The sequence below is a fragment of the Microtus ochrogaster genome, chromosome 4 (genome assembly GCF_000317375.1).
Source record: "Microtus ochrogaster isolate Prairie Vole_2 chromosome 4, MicOch1.0, whole genome shotgun sequence".
NCBI lineage: Eukaryota > Metazoa > Chordata > Mammalia > Rodentia > Cricetidae > Microtus > Microtus ochrogaster.
This window is the reverse complement of record NC_022011.1, coordinates 3,849,565-3,872,026: the sequence shown is the minus strand read 5'-3', so window position 1 is coordinate 3,872,026 and position 22,462 is coordinate 3,849,565. Positions and strand designations below refer to the sequence as shown.

At 47.7% G+C, this 22,462-nt stretch overlaps 3 protein-coding genes across 3 annotated transcripts in view; 1 reads left to right on the top strand and 2 right to left on the bottom strand.

Moving 5' to 3' along the window:
- Positions 1–7,815, bottom strand: part of Cog8 (component of oligomeric golgi complex 8) — a 9,602-nt gene extending 1,787 nt beyond the window's left edge. Inside the window, exons 1-4 of the mRNA XM_005345409.2 lie at positions 7,403–7,815; positions 4,193–4,400; positions 1,867–2,694; positions 794–962 (exon numbers count right to left, since the gene is read on the bottom strand). Of these exons, the coding sequence (XP_005345466.1) occupies positions 794–962; positions 1,867–2,694; positions 4,193–4,400; positions 7,403–7,797 (1,600 nt within the window). The 5' untranslated portion in view covers positions 7,798–7,815. The remainder of the gene's footprint in view (positions 1–793; positions 963–1,866; positions 2,695–4,192; positions 4,401–7,402) is intronic.
- Positions 7,816–7,828: 13 nt separating this feature from the next.
- On the top strand, positions 7,829–10,425 carry Nip7 (NIP7, nucleolar pre-rRNA processing protein). Its single transcript, XM_005345407.2, has 6 exons — positions 7,829–7,889; positions 8,065–8,154; positions 8,260–8,346; positions 8,442–8,580; positions 9,073–9,213; positions 9,388–10,425. The coding sequence occupies exons 2-6, from the start codon at positions 8,099–8,101 to the stop codon at positions 9,505–9,507; spliced, it is 543 nt and encodes a 180-aa protein (XP_005345464.1). The 5' UTR covers positions 7,829–7,889; positions 8,065–8,098; the 3' UTR covers positions 9,508–10,425.
- Positions 10,426–12,432: 2,007 nt separating this feature from the next.
- Positions 12,433–18,923, bottom strand: Tmed6 (transmembrane p24 trafficking protein 6). The gene is made up of 4 exons (XM_005345406.2): positions 18,711–18,923; positions 16,917–17,043; positions 15,892–16,040; positions 12,433–12,743 (listed from the first exon to the last, which is right to left on the bottom strand). The coding sequence occupies exons 1-4, from the start codon at positions 18,921–18,923 to the stop codon at positions 12,516–12,518; spliced, it is 717 nt and encodes a 238-aa protein (XP_005345463.1). The 3' UTR covers positions 12,433–12,515.
- Between the last annotated feature and the right edge of the window lie 3,539 nt (positions 18,924–22,462).

Genomic DNA, 22,462 nt, shown 5'->3' with positions numbered 1-22,462 from the left:
TGGTTGTGAGCCACCATGTGGTTGCTGGGAATTGAACTCAGGACCTTTGGAAGAGCAGGCAATGCTCTTAACCACTGAGCCATCTCCAGCCCTAAATAAATATTTTTTAAAAAATGTTCAGAAACGACAGAGCAACAGCAAAAGTTTGCCAGGTACAACTGAAGAGTGTCTGCCAATGGGATCTTAGAGTGACAGACTTCTAAAACAGGTGCTAGTAATGGTTACCCCACCTGTGTATATTTTCAGAAAGGCACTGACTTATGCACACAATACTTATGTAACTAAATGTCTGTAAAGCAACTTCATACTCTTAAGACAGAAGTGGTGTTTGCCTGTGACCCCCAACCCCTGGATGGTAGAGGCAGGATGACCAGAAGTTCAAGAATGGCTTTAACTACATAGCAAACATGACTTAAATTAAAAATATTCACATACTCATACCCACACACAGACTTTACATTAATACATAATTAAAAATAATAAAAAAATAGGCTAGGTGGTGGTGGCACACATCTTTAATCCAAGCCATTCAGAAGGATCTCTGAGTTTGAGGTCAGTCTGGTATACGGATTGAATTTTAGGACATTCAGGGCTACATATGAGACCCTGTCTCAAAACAACCAAAAACAGTAATAATAAAATCATAGAAGAAAACCAGAGCTAGGTGTTATGGTTCATGCCTTTAATCCTACTCTGGAGAGACAGGGAGAGAGCTCTGAGTTCCAGGTCAGCCTGGGCTACACAGATCCTGTAACAAAAGGTAAAAAATTTAAAAATCTTTTCTTTTTCTTACCTAGAGTCTGGGCTATCTGAGCTGGCGGGAACAGGACTTGAAGACAGCGGTTCAGATACGGAACAAGGTCTTCCAGGAAGGCAGTGCAGAACTGGACGAAGATTTCAAGTTCCCCACTGCTGAATGCAGCCTCTTCAGCACGATGGAATGCCAGGATTGTTTTGGTTACCTATGAGACAAGAATGACAAGAACCTCAGACAAGTCTGCTGCTGCTGACAATGTGGACAGCACAAACGTGCAGCATGAAGAAAGGTCTTTCACAGCTGGGCGGCGGGGGAGCACACCTTTAATCCCAGCACTCAGGAGGAAGAGACAGGCTGATCTCTGTGGGTTCAAGAACAGCCTGGTCTACAGAGCAAGTTTCAGGACAGCTAAGGCTACACAAAGAAACCCTGTCTTGAAAAACCAAAAAATAAAAAAGTTAATCATTCTCAACACTACATTTCATTGCTATCTTGTCCAAATTCAGCACTGTGGTCAACAGAGACACTATTGTGTCACATCACTGGGGGGTTGATGACCCAACTTGTTACGTTCTGGTACGGTTCCCAGTTCCAGGAGAGGAGCATCATAAAATAACACTGGGGAGATGCTCTCCTGTTCCTTGAGGAAGAAACAGCATGTTGTGAGCTATCTATGGTAGACAGTCTCTAGAAACTGAGTTCTGTAACTTTTCCAATGGCATGGGGTGACACCTGACAACTGGAATGAACTCCTGATGGAGCAGGAGAATTAACTTCAGCAGACACCTGGACCCAGCTGATGCCTTGAATACGGCCTGTGAGACCCTGAGCAGAGGACCCAGAGACAGTGGACCTGAATGCCTGGTTTACAGATACAGTTTTAAGCTGCTGAGTTAATGGGAATCTGGCTGAATGACTGCCACAGGTACTCTACTTCATAGCTTCTTCCAGGATCATCCCCACAGAGTCATCATGCTCTCCAGAAAAACTATTAAGACCACACTAAACCTCTCTAAGTCAGCAGGCACCATGCTTATGTGGACTGGTTTAATACAAAAACCTGGCTGGCTATTAACAAAGGCAGACCAAGGTAGAAGAAAATTACCCACCTTGGCAAGGGCATCCTCCAAGGCCCGAGTCACATCCTGTGCTAGGGCCACAGGACAGCAGAGACGCAGATCGTTGAAAGCAACCAAAATGTTGTTGAGGAAGCAGGCAAGCGGCGGGAAGTCTAGGAGTACCATCGGTGGCTGCAACGTCCCGGGTTGTGTGGTCGGCACTGCAGCAGGCATGTTACTGCTGCCCAGGATGGCTGCAGCTGAGATGAGGGTGTACGAAGTCATTTCATCCTGGAATTTTTCTACTGCTTCCTCAACTGCTTTCTGGAAAGAGTTGAGTGCCACTCTCTGGAAAACAGGAGCCAACTGGCCCCGGAAATCAGCCCCCACCCGGCTAAAGGACAGCCCAAAGTACATGCATTGGCCCAGCAGAGAATCCAAGCGCCCTCCTATACCCCGGTAAAGATCGGTCTCTAGCACTTGCAGGAACTGTGAGATTTTCTGCAGCACCCAGCCATGGAAGATGGCACCCTCATTCACAGTGTACTCTCCCATGGCAGATGGCAGTAAGGGGTCCTCATCCGAGAAGATGGCACGGTACTGAGTGATGATATCAAAGAGGTGGACCCGGCAGGCCTCAATGGTTTTTGTGATATGGAAATAAGGATCATCATTAGGAATGGCAGTCAGGATGGAGCGAAGCCAAGCATCCCGGGCCTGAAGAAACTTCACCCTCAGCTCAGCCTCAGTGAAGACATCCATGCGCCGGAGATAGCCAATGACACGCAGGCAGGCTGGGAGCTGGATGTTGGTCCTCAGTTGCTGGATCAGCTGGCTCAGCATCAGCTGCATGGACTGGCGCACTTCATTCACGATGCTCTGACAACAGACACTGGGTCACACACTGGGAAAAGTACTGAGACCCATCCTACTAACCTGGTCACCAGGGGCCAACATTCTTGCGGCTTTCCCGACATATAGTGGATTTCTTTTTTTTTTTGGATTTTCGAGACAGGGTTTCTCCATAGCTTTTGGTTCCTGTCCTGGAACTAGCTCTTGTAGACCAGGCTGGTCTCGAACTCACAGAGATCCGCCTGCCTCAGCCTCCTGAGTGCTGGGATTAAAGGCGTGCGCCACCACCGCCCGGCATATAGTGGATTTCTAAAGCTTACACCTGCAGGTTTACAGAGATCTGCTTGCATAACTAACTCTCTTGCTCAGAAATCCTCCTACAATTTCCCATCACAGTCAACAAACTACCAACTAGTCATCATGACCTCCAGGCCCTGCCTGATGCTCCAGCCTTTCTCATTATAGTCTAGGAAGAGCGCTAGTTTGGGATTCCTGAAACACTCCAGTTTCTTTCCACCTCACCTTATCTGCTTCTCCTCCTGGCTGCTGTCTCCCTAGATCTTCAAGCACTGGTTCTTTCTCACCCTGACCATGCTTCCCTTTACCCTAGTCCCCAACTCAGTTTATTTATTTATTTTTTGAGACAGAATCTCAGCAGGCTGGCCTCAATGTCACTAAATAGCTAAGGATGGCCTTGAAGGATTGATCCTCTTGGCTCCACCTTCCAGGGGCTGGGTTTATAGGCATATCCCAACCAACTGCCTGGCTTTCTCTGACTTATTTCTTCAGATATTTACCAATATCCGCAATACTATTTTATTTATTTTTCTTTAACATGCCTTGGTGTTTGCCATGGGTGTCGGGCCCCCAGGAATTGGAGTTACAGACAGTTGTGAGCTGCCATGTGGGTGCTGGGAAATGAACCTGGGTCCTCTGGAAGAGCAATCAGTGCTCTTAACCCCTGAGCCATCTCTCCAGCCCCTGCAATATTATTTGTTAATTATCAGACTTCACTAGAATAGAAACTTCGTGAGAGCCATGGCCTTGACTTTGTTCACCTGGTATTCCTGCTACCTGAGGCAGTGTCTGGCACATGAGCAATATGATCTTTGGCCAGGCAGTGGCGCACGCCTGTAATCCCAGTACTAGGGAGACAGAAGCAGGCAGATCTCTGTGAGTTTGATGTTAGCCTAATCTACAGTGTGAGTTCCAGGATAGCCAAGGCTACACAAAAGACAAAACACTACACAAAAACAATAAAACCAAAACAACAACAGAAAAGATCCTTGAATGAGTGAGCCACTATCTTCTGTTCAGCTTACCTGGCTGGCAGAAATTGATATGAAATATGCAAAGGTTTCTACTTAAAAGCTTAGTCACAAGGCTCCAAAACCACAGAGAAACCCTGTCTCGAAAAAACCAAAAAAAACCAAAAAAAAAAAAAAGCTTAGTCACAACCACAGAACTAACACAGAACTAATAATTACGAGACGTCAGCTCGTGGCCCTCTGGACAAGCTGGCTACCTGGATGACAGGGATAGAGGAGTATTTCCTTTCCAGTCGGCGAACATAGGCGGCAAGCTCCAGGGCCTCTTCGTAATAGCTGTTTCGGACACAGGTGTCCATAAGCTGGGGAATCTCTAAAATCTCCAGGATTTCTGTGTGCCGGTTTAGAGTCAGGGTGTTCATCCGGCGGTTAGAGCTGATCTCCTCGGCCTCCTTCACAAAGTTCCTAGAAACAATTAAGAAAATAGATTTCCTCATTGTTTTACACAGTAGGTAGTTACCAAGCACTTATTGGGCACTGGGCTCGATAGTTTGCCTGGTTTATTTAAAATCTTCCCACAGGGCTGGGGGTGGTGATGTACACCCTTGATTCTAGCCTTCCAGGGGCTGAGGCTGATATGAGTTCATGGATCTTTTTCTACATAGTGAGTCTCAGGCTAGCCAGGGATACAGTTAACACTGTTTCAGAATCCTCATATCAAACTTATAACTCCTATTATAATTCAAGTAACTTTTTTTTGAGACAGGGTTTTTGTTCATAGCCCTGACTGTCCTGGAACTCTTTCTGTAGACAGAGATCTGCCTGCCTCTGCCCTAGAGTACTGAGATTAATGACATGCCACCACCACCTGGCTAAAGAAATATTGTTTAATACTTTATTTTTTTGTGCCTTGTTGTGAAGGTGTCATATCCCCTGGAACTGGAGTTACAAACAGTTGTGAGCTGCCATGTGGGTGCTGGGAGTTGAACCTGGGTCCTCTGGAAGAGCAGCCAGTGCTCTTAACCACTGAGCCATCTCTCCAAGTCCCTTGAAGACACTTTTTTTTTTAAAAAAATATTTATTTATTTATTATGCATATGTTTGTGTGTATGCCTTCAGGCCAGAAGAGGGCACCAGACCCCATTACAGATGGTTGTGAGCCACCATGTGGTTGTGGGAATTGAACTCAGGACCTTTGGAAGAATAGGCAATGTTCTTAACCTCTGAGCCATCTCTCCAGCCCCCTTGAAGACACTTTTAACTCAAGGCTTAAGAAACTTTTCAAGGGGGCTGGAGAGATGGCTCAGTGGTTAAAAGCATTGCCTGCTCTTCCAAAGGACCTGAGTTCAATTCCCGGCAATCACATGGTGGCTCACAACCATCTGGAATGAGGTCTGGTGCCCTCTTCTGGCCTGCAGACATACACACAGACAGGATATTGTACACATAATAAAGAAGAAAGAAAGAAAGAAAGAAAGAAAGAAAGAAAGAAAGAAAGAAAGAAAGAAAGAAACTTTTCAAGGTGGCCTGGAGAGATGTCTCAGCGGTTAAGAGCACTGGCTGCTCTTCCAGAGGTCCTGAGTTCAATTCCCAGCCACCACATGGTGGCTCACAACCATCTGTACTGAGATCTGGTGCCCTCTGGCGTGTGGGCATACACCGAGGCAGAATGTTGTACAAATAATTAATAAATAAATCTTTAAAAAAAAAAGAAACTTTTCAAGATCGCATCATTAATTGGTAGCTTACATAAAGCATCGAGATGGCTCAGTCGCCTCCTGAGTTTAATCCCTAGATGCCACATAACGGAAGAAGAGCTGTCTTCTGACTTCCACATGCACATGGTGGCACCCATCTCCCTCCATGTAATTTTTTAAATGGCTTGTAGATCTGGATTGCTCCAAGGATGGCCACATTTGGGGCTGAACTGCTCTAGGCCTCATTAAGGACTAAGGCAAGGCAAGGCAAGGCACTTGGCCTCTCTGGACTTGTCTCTTGTTTGGTTAAATAGTAAGAAGACCCATCTCACAAAGGCATGAAAGTTAGAAACAGGTGGGGCTGGAGAGATGGCTCAAAGGTTAAGAGCACTGACTGCTCTTCCAGAGGTTCTGAGTTCAATTCCCAGCAACCACATGGTGGCTCACAACCATCTGTAATGATACCTGGTGCCCTCTTCTGGCCTGCAGGCGTACATGCAGGCAGAACGCTGTATACATAATTAATAAATAAATCTTTAAAAAAAAAGTTAGAAACAGGTAAGATGACATGTATGGGGCCAGGAGGCGCAGTGGTGCACCCCTTTAATCTGAGCACTGAGGAGGCAGAGGCAGGCAGATCTCTGGGTCTGAGGCCACCCTGGTCTACAGGGGGATTTTTGGAACAGCAAGGGCTACACAGAGAAACCCTGTCTTGGGGGGGGGGGGAACATTCATGAAGTACTCAGGACCTGACAAAAGCAAATGTATAAAAAAGAGTAAACAATTTCCTTACTGGCTATTGGGGCTGTCGAGCTGGCTCAGCAAGCACTGCTCTTGGAGGGACTCAGGCTCAGGTCCCCACACATACCACTCCAGTGCCAAGGATCTGACACCCCTTCTGGCATCCTTGGGCACATGGTGCTCACATTTGTGCAGCCAAACCACTCATACACGTATCTTTAATAGCTATTAATATTCTCTCATCAGAGCCCTAAGCAGCCTACAAGCCACACTCTTGCCGAGTCCCTCAGGTCTGAATATGATGTGCGGCTGTTCAGCCTTTATCCTTTCTCTTTCTCCACTTCTCTACGGTAACTCTAGAAATTGGCTTTTAAGTCCTGAATCTCTTTCCAGACATAGCGGGTACATAGGCTGGATAACTAAGAGTATAATAAGCGTGGGAGCCTATGAAGCATTATAGCTCAAAAATGAAATGTTTTTGACGACCTATGATACCCCCAAATAAGATTTCCATGTCAGCCTCATTTACCAATGGAAGTTTCAAAGCAGATAGCCTCCAACCCAAGCTGTTGAATATTCCTAATTATAAAGGTGCATATATAGTAGGCAGACGTTTATACAGTGTTAAGTATGTCGGGCCCAGTGTGTTGATACAATGTCTAGACACGTAGCTCAGGATGGCCGGAACTCAATACTCAGACTTTTGGACTTCAATACCTTGAGCTTCAAGTGTTGGAATCACGGTTTGTGTCAACAAGACTGGCTGGATTTTTATTATTATTTAATACAACAGCCTATGAGGGAGAGGTGGACTCCTGGCTTCCAATTCTGACTTCGAAACTTACTAGCTGTGTTCTCGGACAAGTCAGTTCACTTCGACTTCCTCGTCTGTAAATTAACAATGACAGTACCTACCTAGGTGGTTGTGGTGAAATTTAAGTGGATTAATAAAGCGACAGGGAGAGAGCTCTGCGCTCCACGTAGGGGTCAGCTACAGATATGGGCCTCTCAGCATTAGGCCAGCCGCACCTGCAGCTCTGCTGAAAGCTGGGCAGACGGTCGAGCAGGTGACCGAGGGACGTCTCCACGTCGCCAAAGAGACGGTGGATGCGCTCGGTGCACTCGGCACCGCGAATGAACGTCTTGTAATTGGCGAAGGCCAGGTCGCGCGTCTGCTGCAGCAGCTGGGCCCGCTCCTCCGCCAAGCGCTCGGGCTCGCGTCGCAGCCGGTCCAGCCCCGAGCCGCTCAGCTCCCGGAGGTAGCGGCCCACGTCCGGCCGCTCACGCCACTGGGCCTCGGGGAAGCGGTCGCGGAAGAGCGACGCCAGGAGTCCTTCATCTTCCACTTCCCCCAGCGCGGCTGCTGTGGCCGTCGCCGTGGCCGAAGCAGGAGCGGAGGACTGGAGAGTCACAGCAGTCGCCATCTTCCCAGCCAGACAGCCAGCCAGCCAGCCACACGGTCACTTCCTCTCCAGACCCGGGAGGGCGCTGGCTTCGCGCCTGGAACCGGAAACGAGTTGGGAAACATTTCCTTTCTCTATGGTTTCTCCGCCCAGCCAGCTTTCCGGTTCCCCGGAGGTCCTCCGAGCTAGGTGGCACTAACACAGAGAACACGTGGCACAGGGCTAGAGAGGCACGCTTTGGTGTTGCCAGGAAGCGGGGTAAGGTGACTTCCGTTTCCGTCTCTCCAGGCACGAGGATCCCGGGAGCCGGGCTAGCAGGAAAATGCGTCCGTTGACAGAAGAAGAGACCCGAGTGATGTTTGAGAAGATCGCGAAATAGTAGGCACCCGAGAGGCGGACGGGGGACGGGCGCGCGGGGAGCGGGGACGCGGCCCTGGGGCGGGACGGTCCCGGCGTAGCCTCCAGTCTCCCTTCTGCCCTCAGCATCGGGGAGAACCTGCAGCTCCTGGTGGACAGGCCTGACGGCACCTACTGCTTCCGACTGCACAACGACCGCGTGTACTATGTGAGGTGAGGTGGGGCTTGGCGCGAACCGTGTAACCGGGCTGGAGGCCCGCGTCCGTCTGTGGCCGTCACCCAGGCACCTTCCTCCCTCGTCCTTGTAGTGAGATGATCCTGAAGCTGGCCGCCAACATCTCTGGGGAGAAGCTGGTTTCACTGGGGACGTGTTTTGGAAAGTTTACCAAGACTCACAAGTTCCGGTTGCACGTTACAGCGCTCGATTACCTTGCACCCTATGCCAAGGTATGTGGGGCTGGTCTATTTTGTGCCATCGGGGATGGAGTCGAGGAGGACGGCTAGGTCAGCACAGACTCATTTACATGGAGTTCCTGCCAGTGTCAGCTGCAGATGCTTGCAGGTGTTGGCTGCTTGGGTATGCTTAGGAAGGGGTGTGGACCTAAGGATGCCGCGTGGCTGCATAGTCTAGAAACCTGTAGGGAAACAGACCTCCCCAGAGTCAGCCGGTGAGCAGAGAGAAGTGGCTGTGCTGAGAAGGATCCTGGGCCCCTAAAAAAAGAAAAGAAACTGTTAAGCTGTCAGGTAAATTAGCGCGTTGAGATGTAGAATTGAGGAAGGAACTCCAAGGCGAAAAGTTTAGGGTCCAAACAGTTTAAAGGGAACGTGTCTGCTTGTCTGTTTGTCCATCCCCCTCCTCTCTTTTAACAGAAGCAGCAGCTGCTCTCACTATAGGGTAGAGCTAGCGTTTTTGTCTCTTGGTTTTTAACCCTCTTTCAGTATAAAGTGTGGATAAAGCCTGGAGCAGAGCAGTCCTTCCTGTATGGAAACCACGTGTTGAAATCCGGTCTGGGTCGAATCACTGAAAACACTTCTCAGTACCAGGGAGTGGTGGTTTACTCCATGGCGGACATTCCTTTGGTGAGTAGAGATGGGAGCCGTTTGGAAGGAGTGTTGTTTCAGCCTGCGCACCTGTGAGCGTTACCTCTCAACATCCTTTGAATTTCTCAGATACAGCTGTTTTAATAAAGCTTTTTGTTTGATTCCTTTTTTTTTTTTTTTTAAGTGAGTGATTTGGTGTCTGTTCAATTCCAGGGTTTCGGGGTAGCAGCAAAGTCTACTCAAGACTGCAGGAAAGTGGACCCCATGGCAATTGTGGTGTTTCATCAAGCAGACATTGGGGAATATGTGCGGCACGAAGAGACACTGACTTAGGATGGTCGTCCCGGGACCTTTTTGCTGTGTGAAAGGACTTGGCTTTGTTTCCTGTGTGCAGACATTATCATGTTAGATGTGGACAGCACTGATATGTGCAACTTGGATTCTTACTCAATGGAAATGGCTAAAAATAGGGTTCCAGGCCCACTTTGACTACTTGGCAAGTTCAAGGCTAGCCTGGACTACATGGTGAGACCCTGTCTCAAAAACTGAAAACAAACCAAAAGCTGTCATGTGTTTGAGTAAACAGTGTCTCTGTTCTCCATCTGCATCACCTTTGAATCAACAGACTTGTTCTGATAGCGAGTTCTAAGTCACTGCACTAAGGACAGGAGCCGTTTTATTGTTATCTGTGATAACCCTTTTGCAGGCTAGTAAGAGCATCTGGACTTCCTATTATTTTATTAGTATCATTAAAGATAGAAGTAGTCATATAAGACTAGTAGGCTCTGCTGTGATCTTACAGCTAGGATTTAGTAAAATAATAGATGTGGTTCAGTTGTTTTTCTTTGTGGTGAGCGGTGTCTGGTGTGGAAGATCCTGTACTCAAGCCTCGATTCTGCTGCCTGCCGGTTGTGTGCTAATGGACAAGTCACTCCACTTAGACACGCTTCATTTTCTTCCTTTGTTAAAAGGGGGGAAAGGCCATGAAACTATTCAGTGTGGTTGTACACACCTTTAATTCCAGCACTGTGGAGGCAGAGGCAGATGGATCTCTATGGATTCGAGGCCAGCCTGGTCTGCGTAGGGAGTTCCTGACCAGCCTAAAAAACAGTCAAAACCCACAAAACTGGAAAAACATCTTTAATCATCAGTGTAACAGTCGTATTCGGAATTAAAAATAATAATTGTAAAGCTTCTTGCATAGGATCTGGCGAATAGTTTTGGAATAAATATTAAGATATATTTTTAAAAGAATTTTAGATTTATTTTTTGTGTATGAATGTTTTGTCTGCATGTGTGTGTATGTACGTGCCTTATGACATGGAGGCCAGAAGAGGGTCTTGGATGCCCTGGAGCTATAATTACAGATGTATGTGAGCTGCTGTGGAGGTGCTTAGGACCAAACTGGGTCTTTCCCAAGAGCAGCCGTGCTCTTAAACCATTGAACAGTCTCTCCGACCACCGTTTTAAAAACTGTATGTGTGCCAGGCATGATGGTGCACACCTTTACTTCCTGCACTCAGGAGACAGAGGCAGGTGGATCTCTGAGTTCAAGGCCAGTCAATAGTCTTTTAGTGAGTTAGTTCCAGAACCGCTAGGGCTGTGTAGAGAAACCCTGACTCAAAACAAAAAAATTGTGTTTGTGTGAGTATCTACTTGGATATTAGTATCCTCAGAGGCCAGTCTTTGGAGTTAAAGGCAGTTGTAAGCTGCCATGTGTTGGTGTGCAAATTCCTGTCCTCTGAAAGAGATGGCTCTTAACTGCAGAGCCACCTTCCCTGCCTGTGTTGAAACATTTTTGTTATTTTTAATTGAAACAGGGTCTTACTATGTATTTGAACTCAAAGAGAACCATCTACCTCTGAAGGGCTGGAATTAAATGGGTAATGCTACAGTGGGCTCCAAACATTTTTTTCTTTTTTAAAAATGATTTGTGTAGCCCTGGCTGTCCTAGAAGTTGCTCTGTTCGAGGCTGGCCTCGAACTCAGAGATCCACCTACCTCTGCCTCCTGAGTGCTGGGATTAAAGGCGGGCACCGCTACCACCCAGCATCTTTATTCTTTGAGCCAGGGTCTCACATTGTATCTAAGCTGGTCTGAAACACTAAGTAGTCAGGCAGTCTGCCTTAGCCTCTCAAGCGATGGTATTGTAGGTCGGTGTCTCCGCACCTAGTTTGCTTTAAAATATTTTCTTTAGCGGTGGTGGCGCACGCCTTTAATCCCAGCACTCGGGAGGCAGAGGCAGGCAGATCTCTGTGAGTTCGAGGCCAGCCTGGTCTACAAGAGCTAGTTCCAGGACAGGAACCAAAAGCTACGGAGAAACCCTGTCTCCAACCCCCGCCCCCCCCAAAAAAAACAAACATAAAATATTTTCTTTAAATATTTCTATTTCCTTTAAAATATTTTCAACCATGGAAAGGCCCTGTAGGGCCAGCAGGATAGCTCAGTGGGTAGACTGGCAGAGTGATAGGGCATGTGCCACCAAGGCTGATGCTGAGTCCAGTCCCTAGGACAAGGTAGGGAATGCTGACCATCACGGTTTTCATCCTATCCAATGGATGAAAACTCCGTAAAGCCGCTCAGCAAAGCTCTACTCTGTCCCATCGCTTTCGGCTCCCTCTCAGAGCTTTCTAACGTGTTCCAAGATACAGTCCTGAACTGCTAAGGCTCATCTTAGGGCTTCTACCTCTGGGGTGCTAGGGTGCTGTGTGCCTGTGCCCCACTCATTCATCTGGTGCTAGGATCAAAGCCACCGCCAGCGAAGGAGGGCCCCTGTCGACCGAGTTCCATCTTCAGAACCCCCTTCCACAGCTTCCATTACCTTCTGAGTGGAGTCCGTGAAGGTGAGGACAGCTGTGTAGACGCTGGTGTTTTCCAGTGCGGGTGGTGTACACACCTTGGCAGACACAAATCTGAGGCTAGCTGGATCTCCACAGTAAATTCTAGGCCAGTCAAGGCTACATACTGAAATTGTCTCAAAAACTGGTATTTCACTGGGCGATGGTGGCGCACGCCTTTAATCCCAGCACTCGGGAGGCAGAGGCAGGCGGATCTCTGTGAGTTCAAGACCAGCCTGGTCTACAAGAGCGAGTTCCAGGACAGGCTCCAAAACCACAGAGAAACCCTGTCTCGAAAAACCAAAAAAAAAAAAAAAAAAAACAAAAAAAAAACCTGGTATTTCATTTTAGCATATAATACGTATTTTAGAATAATCAGCATCAGAATTCACTTTTTTTATTACCACTTGCATTTGTTAATGAACACAAATAGGATTTAAGTTGATTTTTTTTCCCCTCCAAAAAAAGCTGATTTGACTAAATCATTTGACAAAGATGCCGTATATCAGCATTTCAGCTTCGTGTCAGCAGCTGAGCCAGTGAAAAGACGTTTCAAGAAATACAGCTGTAGGACCCCAGAAAGAACAATAACGAGGCTCTGGGCTGCGGACCACCGGTTCACATAGGTGTAGGTGGACTGGAGAAGGAGAAAGTCAGCCACTTTCCTCATCCTGGCAAAGTTGTAGAAGCGCCACACGTGGAAAACATGGATCTCCACCCTTCGTGTACTGACCTGTGGGAAAGGAGGAAAGCTGTCCGGCTGCTGCTGGGCCTCCCCTGACTAACTTACCTAAGTCATGGTACTCACGACCCTGACATACATAAGGCTCTAGAACTCGGCAGGCAGAGGCAGGTAAATCTCTGCGAGTTCCTGGCAAGTTCCAGGGCAGCCAGAGCTGTTACACAGAGAAACCCTATCTTGAAAAAACCAGCTGGGCAGTGGTGGTGCATGCCTTTAATCCCAGCAGTCAGGAGGCAGAGACAGGTGGATCTCTTGAGTTTGAGGCCAGCCTGGTCTACAGAGCGAGTTCTAGGACAGGTTCCAAAGCTACAGAGAAATCGGGCAAACAAAACAAAACAAAACCCAAAATGGTACTTTGGCTGTATTTGAAAATTTCTGCTGAGGCAGTTTTAAAGTTGGGAGGTATGCATGGGGCCTTAGGCTGTACCTAGGAGGAAGAAGGATTTCCTAGTATCCAGTAGTATCCAGAAAACTCAGGACCCACAGAGTCTTGTACATTTTAGGTAAACCCTATCTTATTTAATTAATTAATTTTTATTTTGTTTTTTTAAGACAGGGTTTCTTTGTGTAGCCCTGGCTGTCCTGGAACTTACTCTGTAGACCAGGCTGGCCTCGAACTCACAGAGATCCATCTGCCTCTGCCTCCTGAGTGCTGGGATTAAAGGTGTGTGCCACCATCACCCAGCAAGGTAAATACTCTTTTACTGAGCTACTTTTCATGTAGCCCAGGCTGGCCTCAAACTCTGTATAGCCAAGGATAACTTTGAATTCCTGATCTACTCTGTTGAGTTACAGGTATAAGCTGCTATCATCAGTACCAGCACTAATTCTACAACGATTTTAGATTGAGGTGTGTACTCGGCATGTCATTACCCTCTGCCTGACGTCTTCTCCCTCCAACTCTGTTAGGCTTATAAACAAATACCTTTAGCAAGATGTCTCTTGCAAGTACCAAATTTTGCCATTTTTAGCACAAAAGCAGTCATAAATGATGTGTAACCGTCAATGAACATAGCTCTGTTCCAGTAAGATTTAGGCTTACAGAACAAAAGTTTCTGTGTGCCAAGGAGACAGTGATGGGAGAAGATCCCTGCAGGCCACACGTCTAGTCAGAGGCTCTTACCCAGAATCCAAACGAAGCTCTTACACGGAGTTTTTAAGAAAAAGATAACCTCCCCCCACACACCTTTTTTCACCATGTGGTGCTGGTGCTTGTACCTGCCAGGCAAGGGCTAGCTAGCACTGATTACATCCCGAGCCCCAAGCAAAGAATCTGAGTAGACATTTTCTCAAAGGTCTACAAAATGGTTAATAAGCATATGAAGAGATGTTGGATTTTTTTTTTTGGCGGGGGGGGGGGTGTTTCGAGACAGGGTTTCTCAGTGGTTTTGGAGCCTGTCCTGGAACTAGCTCTTGTAGACCAGGCTGGTCTCAAACTCACAGAGATCCGCCTGCCTCTGCCTCCCAAGTGCTGGGATTAAAGGCGTGTGCCACCACCGCCTGGCAGGATTTTTTTTTTTAATTAACCAAATCAGGGCAGCGGTGGTGCACACCCTTAATACCAGCACTAGGGAGGCAGAGGCAGGCAAATCTCTGAGTTCAAGGCCCACTTGGTCTACAAAGTGAGTTCTGGGACAGCCAGAGCTATTACATAGAGAAACACTGTCTCGAAAATAGATAGATAGATAGATAGATATGATGGAGGAAGGTCATTGGTTGATTTAATAAAGAAGCTGCTTGACCTGATAGGTTGGAACGTAAGTGGGAGGAGCAGAATGCTGGGCGGAAGAGGAAGTGAGGTCAGAGACTCGACAGCTCTCCTCTTGGGAGCAGACGCCTCAGAGAGACATGATGCTCCACTCCTGTGGGCAGAGGCGAGAGCTCTGCTCTCTGAGGCACACGCGATGAAGCTCCGACCCAGGATGGACGTAGGCTAGAATCTTCCCGGTAAGCGCACCTTGGGGTGCGACACACATGATTGGAAATGGGTTAGTCCAGGAGCGAGAGTTAGCCGAGAAAAGGGCTAGAGCTAAAGAACCAAGCGGTGATTAAATGAATACAGTTTGTGTGTTGTTATTTCGGGCATAAGCTAGCCGGGCAGGCGGCCGGGGTGCGGTTGGGGGAATGGGGCACGCAGCCCCGCCGCTCCAATTACTACATAGATAGATAGATAGATAGATAGATAGATAGATAGATAGATAGATAGATAGATGATAATCAAGCAGGGCATGGTGGCACTTGCCTTTAATTTCAGCACTAGCACTAAAGAGACAGGTGAATGAGTTCAAGGCAGTCAAGGATGCATAGTAAGAACTTGTCTTGAACGAAGAAAAGCCATGCTACATGCAAGATGCCACCACCACGCCACATGTATGATTCTGTTTGCATTAAACTTCAAACAGAAAGCCTATAGGAACAGTTCAATAGTGACTCTAGTGCTGAGAGATTCTGGAGGGAATGGGGGCAGTCAGGATGTGTTTAGAGTTTCTTTTGGAGGACATAGATTGTTCTACTTTGGGTACTAGCTGTAGCTACACAACCTTGTGAGCATGTGTTAAAACAGGCAGTGGGCTCGATGGATGCCAGCCCAGACCTTCCTTGGCACCAAACAGGAGTGATGTGGGAGGGTCTTCTGTTTTGTGTTGATTTCATTGGTTAATAAAGAAACTGCCTTGGCCATTTGATAGGCCAGCCCTTAGGTGGGTGGAGTAGATAGAACAGAATGCTGGGAGAAGGGGGAAATGAGGCAATCGCAATGCCTCTCCTCTCTGGGACAGAATGCTATGGAGCCAGCCACAAAGTCAGACATGCTGAATCTTTCCCCGGTAAGCCAGCACTTTGTGGTGCTACACAGATTATTAGAAATGGGTTAATCAAGATGTGAGAATTAGCCAATAAGAGGCTGGAACTAATGGGCCAGGCAGTGTTTAAATGAATACAGTTTGTGTGTTGTTATTTCGGGGTATAAGCTAGTTGGGGGGCAGGAACGCAGCCCGCTGCCGCCTCTTTCTACACAGGAGCTCCATGCTGCATGCTGCTGCACTGGAGGATTCGCTCCACCACCACCCCCCGCCCCCGCCCATTTCGTTTCTATCGAGTCACTGTTCAGGCTCTACCCCATGGATGCCAATCCCGTTACCTCGATTGCGTCCAGAGTGTCGTTCAGCTGCTTCCTTTGGTTCTGTTTGTGATCCATTTCAAGCCCCTCGTAGAAGACGCCGAGGTTGAGGTACACTTGCACAGAGCTGAAGCGGCTCTGATCATTTCTTAGACAAAGCCGATAGAACCCTGTGGGAATTCCTGGATCTCATTATCACAGGTTAGGTGTCCTACCATCTGAAGGTTCCCTAGATATAGCTGCTCACCAGTTCATTTTATTGTTTTGTTGTTGTTGTTGTAGATTTTTCTTGGGGGGGGGGTGTTTTGAGACAGGGTTTCTCTGTGCAGCCCTGGCTGTCCTGGAACTCACTCTGTAGACCAGGCTGGCCTCAAACTCACAGAGATCCCTCTGCTTCTGCCACCGCTGCGCAACTTTTTTTATGCTTTTGAGTCAGGTTCTCACTATGTAGTTCAGCCTGGCCTTGAACCCAGAATTCTCCTGCCTCCGCCTTTGTAACACTGAGATAGTCACTTGCTACCACTTCTAGCTTGTTCCCTGGTTTCCAAATTACTACTGTAGGGCTGGAAAGATGGCTCAGTGGTTAAGAGCATTGCCTGCTCTCCCAAAGGTCCTGAGTTCAATTCCCAGCAACCACATGGTGGCTCACAACCATCTGTAATGAGTTCTGGCACCCTCTTCTGGCCTGCAGGCATAACACAGAAAGAATATTGTATACATAATAAATAAATTAAAAAAATTACTACTGTAGCATCTGTTTAGAAAGTAATAGGACCATTTTTGACACAAAGGGCACTGTTCTTGTTTTTTCTTTGTTGTTGTTGTTGCTATTTATTTATTTATTTGAGACAGGGTTTCTCTGTAGCTTCGGAGCCTGTTGTGGAACTAACTCCTGTAGACCAGGCTGGTCTCGAACTCACAGAGATCCCCCTGACCCTGCTTCCTGAGTGCTGTGATCAAAGGTATGGGTCACCACTGCCAGACCCTTATTTCTCACTTCCATAGAGACTTCTGATTACTATCATAGCCTGGGGAATGATACACACCTGTCTCTTGCGTGGCGAAGTTAATCTGGCCCCGGACATCCTGGGAAGTGTCAATAAGGAAGCCTTGTGGCGCATGTATGGTGGCAGCAATGTGATGGTCATGAGACATACCGAGTGTGCGCTGAACCTTCCATCACCATTTAAAAAAAAAAAAAAAGAAAAGGACCCTGCTCCATCACTCAGACACCAGCAACATGGTAGGACTGACGCACCCCGGAGTCAGCACAGCTGTTCACACAGATGGTGCCCCCCTCCCAGCCCTTTTCTAGATGCTCAGAACTGAAGATGGCTTTTCAGCTGCCTCCATGATGTTGCTGTGGACCCACGTCAACTCCGAGCGCTCTGCTGCCGAGCGCCACACAGAAGGCGGGATAGAGTCACCCAAGCGATTCCTCTGCTGAGGGAGAAAGCAGGCCTCCACCACACGGGTACGGATCAGTGCCACACGCCTGGAGTTCCTGGCTGAAGTTCGGGTGATTGAGCTCCCTGGGGTGACCAGGATTTGGTGTTTGCTGCTTGAGAGTCCCCTCCCCAAAGCAAGCAGTCCCCTCAGACACTTGTCTAAGCTCAATAGTAGCTCTGGTCTAGCATAACATAGATCGTAAAAGACTGGTAAATTAGGCCAGGTGGGGGTGATGCACACCTTAAATTCCAGCACTCAGGAGGCAGAGGCAGGCAGACCTCTGAGTTCAAGGCCAACCTGGTCTAAAGAGCTAGTTCCAGGACAGCGAGGGCTATGCAGAGAAACCGTGTTTTGAGAAACAAGACTGGTAAGTTAACTTCGGTGGAGTAAGAGCAATAGAGTTCACTACTGTGTAAAGCAGTCTTAGGAAGTTGTGGCTGGGTGTGGCGGCACACGCTTTGGGAAATGCAGGAACCTTGCACCAGAGAACTAGGTTACGCCTCTGTAGAGAGCTTGCCTAGTGTGTGCTCCGTATCTAGGGCATACTGCTGTGCACCTGTAGTCCTAGCCCTGGGAAGGTGGAGGCGGGATCCAAAGTGTGAGGCCACCTCCTTGACTGTATCCTGGGCTACATGAGACCCTGTCTTCCCAGAGAGCCTCCACAACTTAAAAAAAAGAAAGAAAAAAGAAAGTACCTCTAACTTTAATATTAACCTCAGAATGCTTAGATGGCATAGCTCCTTTGGGTGTACTTGCCCAAGGCATGGGTGCCTTCCTAAAAGAAATAGATGGCCCGGCAGTTAAGAGCACTGGCTGCTCTTCTGGGGGGTCCTGAGTTCAATTCCCAGCAACCACATGGTGGCTCCCAACCATCTCTAGTGGGATCTGATGCCCTCTCCTGGCATAAAGGTGTACATGCAGATAGAGCACTCATTAAATAAATGAATCTAAAAACAGAAGTAGAATTGTCTGGTTGCATAGACAAGCATTGAACTGGTTATTCTCTGGCTTGAGGATTAACAGAGGCCCCTCCCCGCTTCGCACTGACTGAAGTAGTTTATCTGAAATCTATTACGTGACTCTTTCATCGGACTCCTCTGCAAATGTTACTATTTTAGAAGGCATTGGCTCTCCCGTCTCCTCAAATCAGAGGAAGAGTGACGGCTGTCTCTTGAAGAAGCATGGGCTTGTCCCTTAGATTTGCGCACACTGGCTGTAGCTGCCAGTTCTAGACCAACCCATATGCTTTGGCCCCTGTTGCTGGCTATTCATCCAGCTCTCATCCAGAGCTGCCTTCTAACTGACGGTCCAGTGACTCGCAAGTGGCAACCACAGCATCACACATGACCTGACTCGCTTTAGAGACGGTATGGCCGGAGGCCTCCACGCACCTCATAGCTGAAGTAGAAGTAACCCATCTGTTCGGCAAATTGCCAGAAACATTCCATGTCTCCTGGATGGATCATGATGGCAAAGTCATGCTGTTCAGCTTTACGGAGGAGTGGCTGGTCCTCAGAGCCCACTAGGGTACCTGCTTCCTGGCTCTTAGCAGATGTCACCAGGCTCACAGCCACCAGCCCGGCCACGCTGAGCAGAGCGAACATAGCGATTCCTGTGAATTCTTCTGCAGGTGAGCTGTTCACAGCCCCGTGTGAAGCTTAGACAGCAGCTGGCTAATCATTAACCCCACGAGTCACAGTTAGGACCAGTTTCAGGGCTATCATAGGTATTCTACAAGACAGGTGCCCCCCACACCGCCACATCTTGGCTCACAGATAGGTTTTACTTTCACCTGAAGAAAGTAAGTGGCTTGCCAGATCTAAATGGGTTCTAGAAGAACACTGTATTGGAAGAGAGCTTTCCATCCATTCTTTGTGTTGTTTTCTCAGGTCTTGCTTCTTGTAGATTAAATATCCGACAAGTTAATTTATAGCCATTGTGCATACTGACAAAAGCTGGCTGAGATAAAGTTTCGCGTATCAAATGGCCAGGTGCCACTTATGTCTACTCAACACTAGGGTGGTACTGGCCCTCAGATTTTGTGGCCTAGGGCAAAGCACAGCACATACGTGCACACCCAAAGTATTTTTCTCAACATTTGGGGGTGGGGTGCAGGGGTCTCCTATGTAGACCAGACTGCTTTTAAAGATGTTTATATATATGGGTGTTATGTCTAGATGTCTATCTGCACACCAGAAGAGGGTATTGGATCTCATAGGATTACAGTTATAGAAGGGAATAGGCCTCTGTGTGGGTTCAATTCTCACCTCCAGTAGAGCAGCTCTTTAATATGTATATATTTATTTATTTTACTTTATGTGCCGCATTGTTGTTTTCTCTGCACGTGTGTATGAGGGTGACAGATTCCCCGGAACTGCAGTTACAGTTGTGAGCTGCCACGGGGGTGCTGAGGATTGAACCCGGGTCCTATGGAAGAGCAGGGAATGGTCTTAACCACTGCTCTCTCCAACCCCCAGACTAGTCTTGAACGCCAAGATCTGCCTGCTTCTGAGTGCTGAGATTAAGACGCATGCCCTCCCACCCAGCTACATAAAAGTTTTAATCTATGAAGAAGAGCTGGCTAGTTTTATGTCAACTTGACACAAGCTATACTCATTTGAGGGACCCTCGATTGAGAAAATGTCACTATATAATCAGGCTACAGACAAGCCTGGAGGACATTTCTTAATTAGTGATTGATGGAGGAGGGCCCAGTCCACAGCCTCTGCATCAGCGCCTGCCTCCAGGGTCCTGCAATGCTTGAGTTCCTGTCCTGACTTCCTGAAGATGAACAGTCATGTGGAAGAATAAACCAAAGAAACCCTTTCCTCCCCAAGTTACTCTTGGTCATGGTGTTCATAGAAACCCAGACCAAGACAGTTATAAGAAAGTGGTCTACCTCTCCACCGAGTTCTCCTTCTGCTGATTTCCACTTACTGGTCTATCTAAAGCTCTCCAAAACCCTCTGAAAGATGGTGGCGCACGCCTTTAATCCCAGCACTCAGGAGGCAGAGGCAGGCAGATCTCTGTGAGTTCGAGACCAGCCTGGTCTACAGAGCTAGTTCCAGGACAGGCTCCAAAGCCACAGAGAAACCCTGTCTCGAAAAACAAACAAACAAAAAAAAAAATCTGACATCTGTAACTTGGGAGCAGGTGAGATAGGATCCCACAGTGTACCCCAAGATGGCCTATTATTTATAACCCTGCTGCCTCAACCTCCCAAGTATTGGAATCTTAGATGGGTACTGCCCTGCTTCTTAATGTTTTTATTTCAGGGAGTGATTGTAAGTGTTGCCCCCCAATAGTCTTAGGTGTCTAAATACTTGGTTCTCAATTGGTGGCACTGTTTGGGTAGGTTTATGAGATGGTGTAGCCTTGCCTAGAGGAAGTATGTCACTACGGATGAGCTTCCTCTAGTTTTTTTTTTTTTCTTGAAACTGGGTCTATCCTTGAACTTGCTCTGTAGACCAGGCTGGCTCTGCCTCCCAAGCACTGGGATCAAAGGATCATGCCCAGCTCTCTCTGCTTTGCAGTTCACAGTGAGTCCTCAGCTTCTGCTCTGGCTGCCACACCTGCTCATTGCTGCAATACCTGCCTGCCATGATGGAGGTTTTTTTTTTTTTTTGTTTTTGTTTTTGGAGACAGAGTTTCTCTGTGGCTTTGGAGCCTGTCCTGGAACTAGCTCTGTAGACCAGGCTGGCCTCGAACTCACAGAGATCCGCCTGCCTCTGCCTCCCGAGTGCTGGGATTAAAGGCGTGCGCCACCATCGCCTGGCTTGTTTTGTTTTTTGAGACAGGGTTTTTCTGTGTAGCCCTGGCTGTCCTAGAACTCAGTTCACTCCATAGACCAGGATGTCCTGGAAATCACAGAATTCCACTTGTCTCCCCGTCCCAGTCCCGGGATTAAAAGCATGTGCCACCGCCACCTGGCCGTGATAGCTTCTTTGTCCCCCTAGAACCCTGATATGGAATAATCCTCTTGTGCATCATAAAGATTTGCCATTGGAATCGGTTTAATAAAACACTGATTGGCCGGTAGCCAGGCAGGAAGTATAGGCGGGGTGACCAGACTAAGAATGATGGGAAGAGAAGGGTAGAGTCAAAGGAGACGCTGACCAGATGCGGAAAGAGCAAGATGGGCACACTGTACTGAGAAAAGGTGCCACCATGTGGCAGAGCATAAATCAGAAATATGAGTTAACTTCAAATGCAAGAGCTAGTTAATAATAAGCCTGTGATATTTGCTGAACATTTAAAATTAATATAAAGCCTCCGAGTGGTTATTAGGGAACTGGTGGAAGGAAAGAAGCCCCCAGAGAATGAACATGTGGTCTCCTGGTTACCAGCGGTCTCTCCTTTTCCTCTCTGGTTATCATTTGGGCTTTCCACCCCACCACCTAGTGTTTTCCCAGGATTACCTGGGAGCATTGGCACCCAATTATACCTAGCTAGGTATCTTTTAATTTGATCTGACTGGGATTATTTGCCTCGGTGGAGAAGTTTGTTGGCCAGAAGAAAATACTTAACAGTAATAAGCAAAGAGAACAGACGTCAGTTCCCCTAAAGCCAGATAGTAAGCATCTTACCACCTGGGAGGCCTGACTGCTCTGGGGCAGTTCTCCCCTGCCCCCACCCCACAGGGTTTCTCTGTGCATCTTTGGCTGTACTGGAACTTACTATGTAGACCACCAGGCTGGCTTTGAACTAACAAAGATCCTCCTGCCTCTGCCTCCTGAGTGCTGGGATTAAAGGTGTGCACCACCATGCTCTGGGGCAGTTTCTCTCCCCCCCCCCTCTCTCTCCTTTCTTCCTGCCTCCCCCCGCCCCAAGACAGAGTTTATCTGTAGCTTTAGAACTAGTTCTTGTAGACCAGGCTGGCCTCTAACTCACAGATCTGCCTGTCTCTGCCTCCTGAGTGCTGGAATTAAGAGTGTGTGCCACCACCGCCCGACCTGCCAGCACAATCTTAACATAACTTATGTTACAAGCAGTATTCATAGAAAAATTTACAGTTCTATAGAAAGCAAAGCAGTTGTTTTAGGAGCCCTGTAGAAACAGTGAAGTCCTGTGGACACGTGACAAATGCTAGCCAGGATACTCTGCATCTTTAATCCATCAGTCTTACCCTACTCCCTGGAAAGAG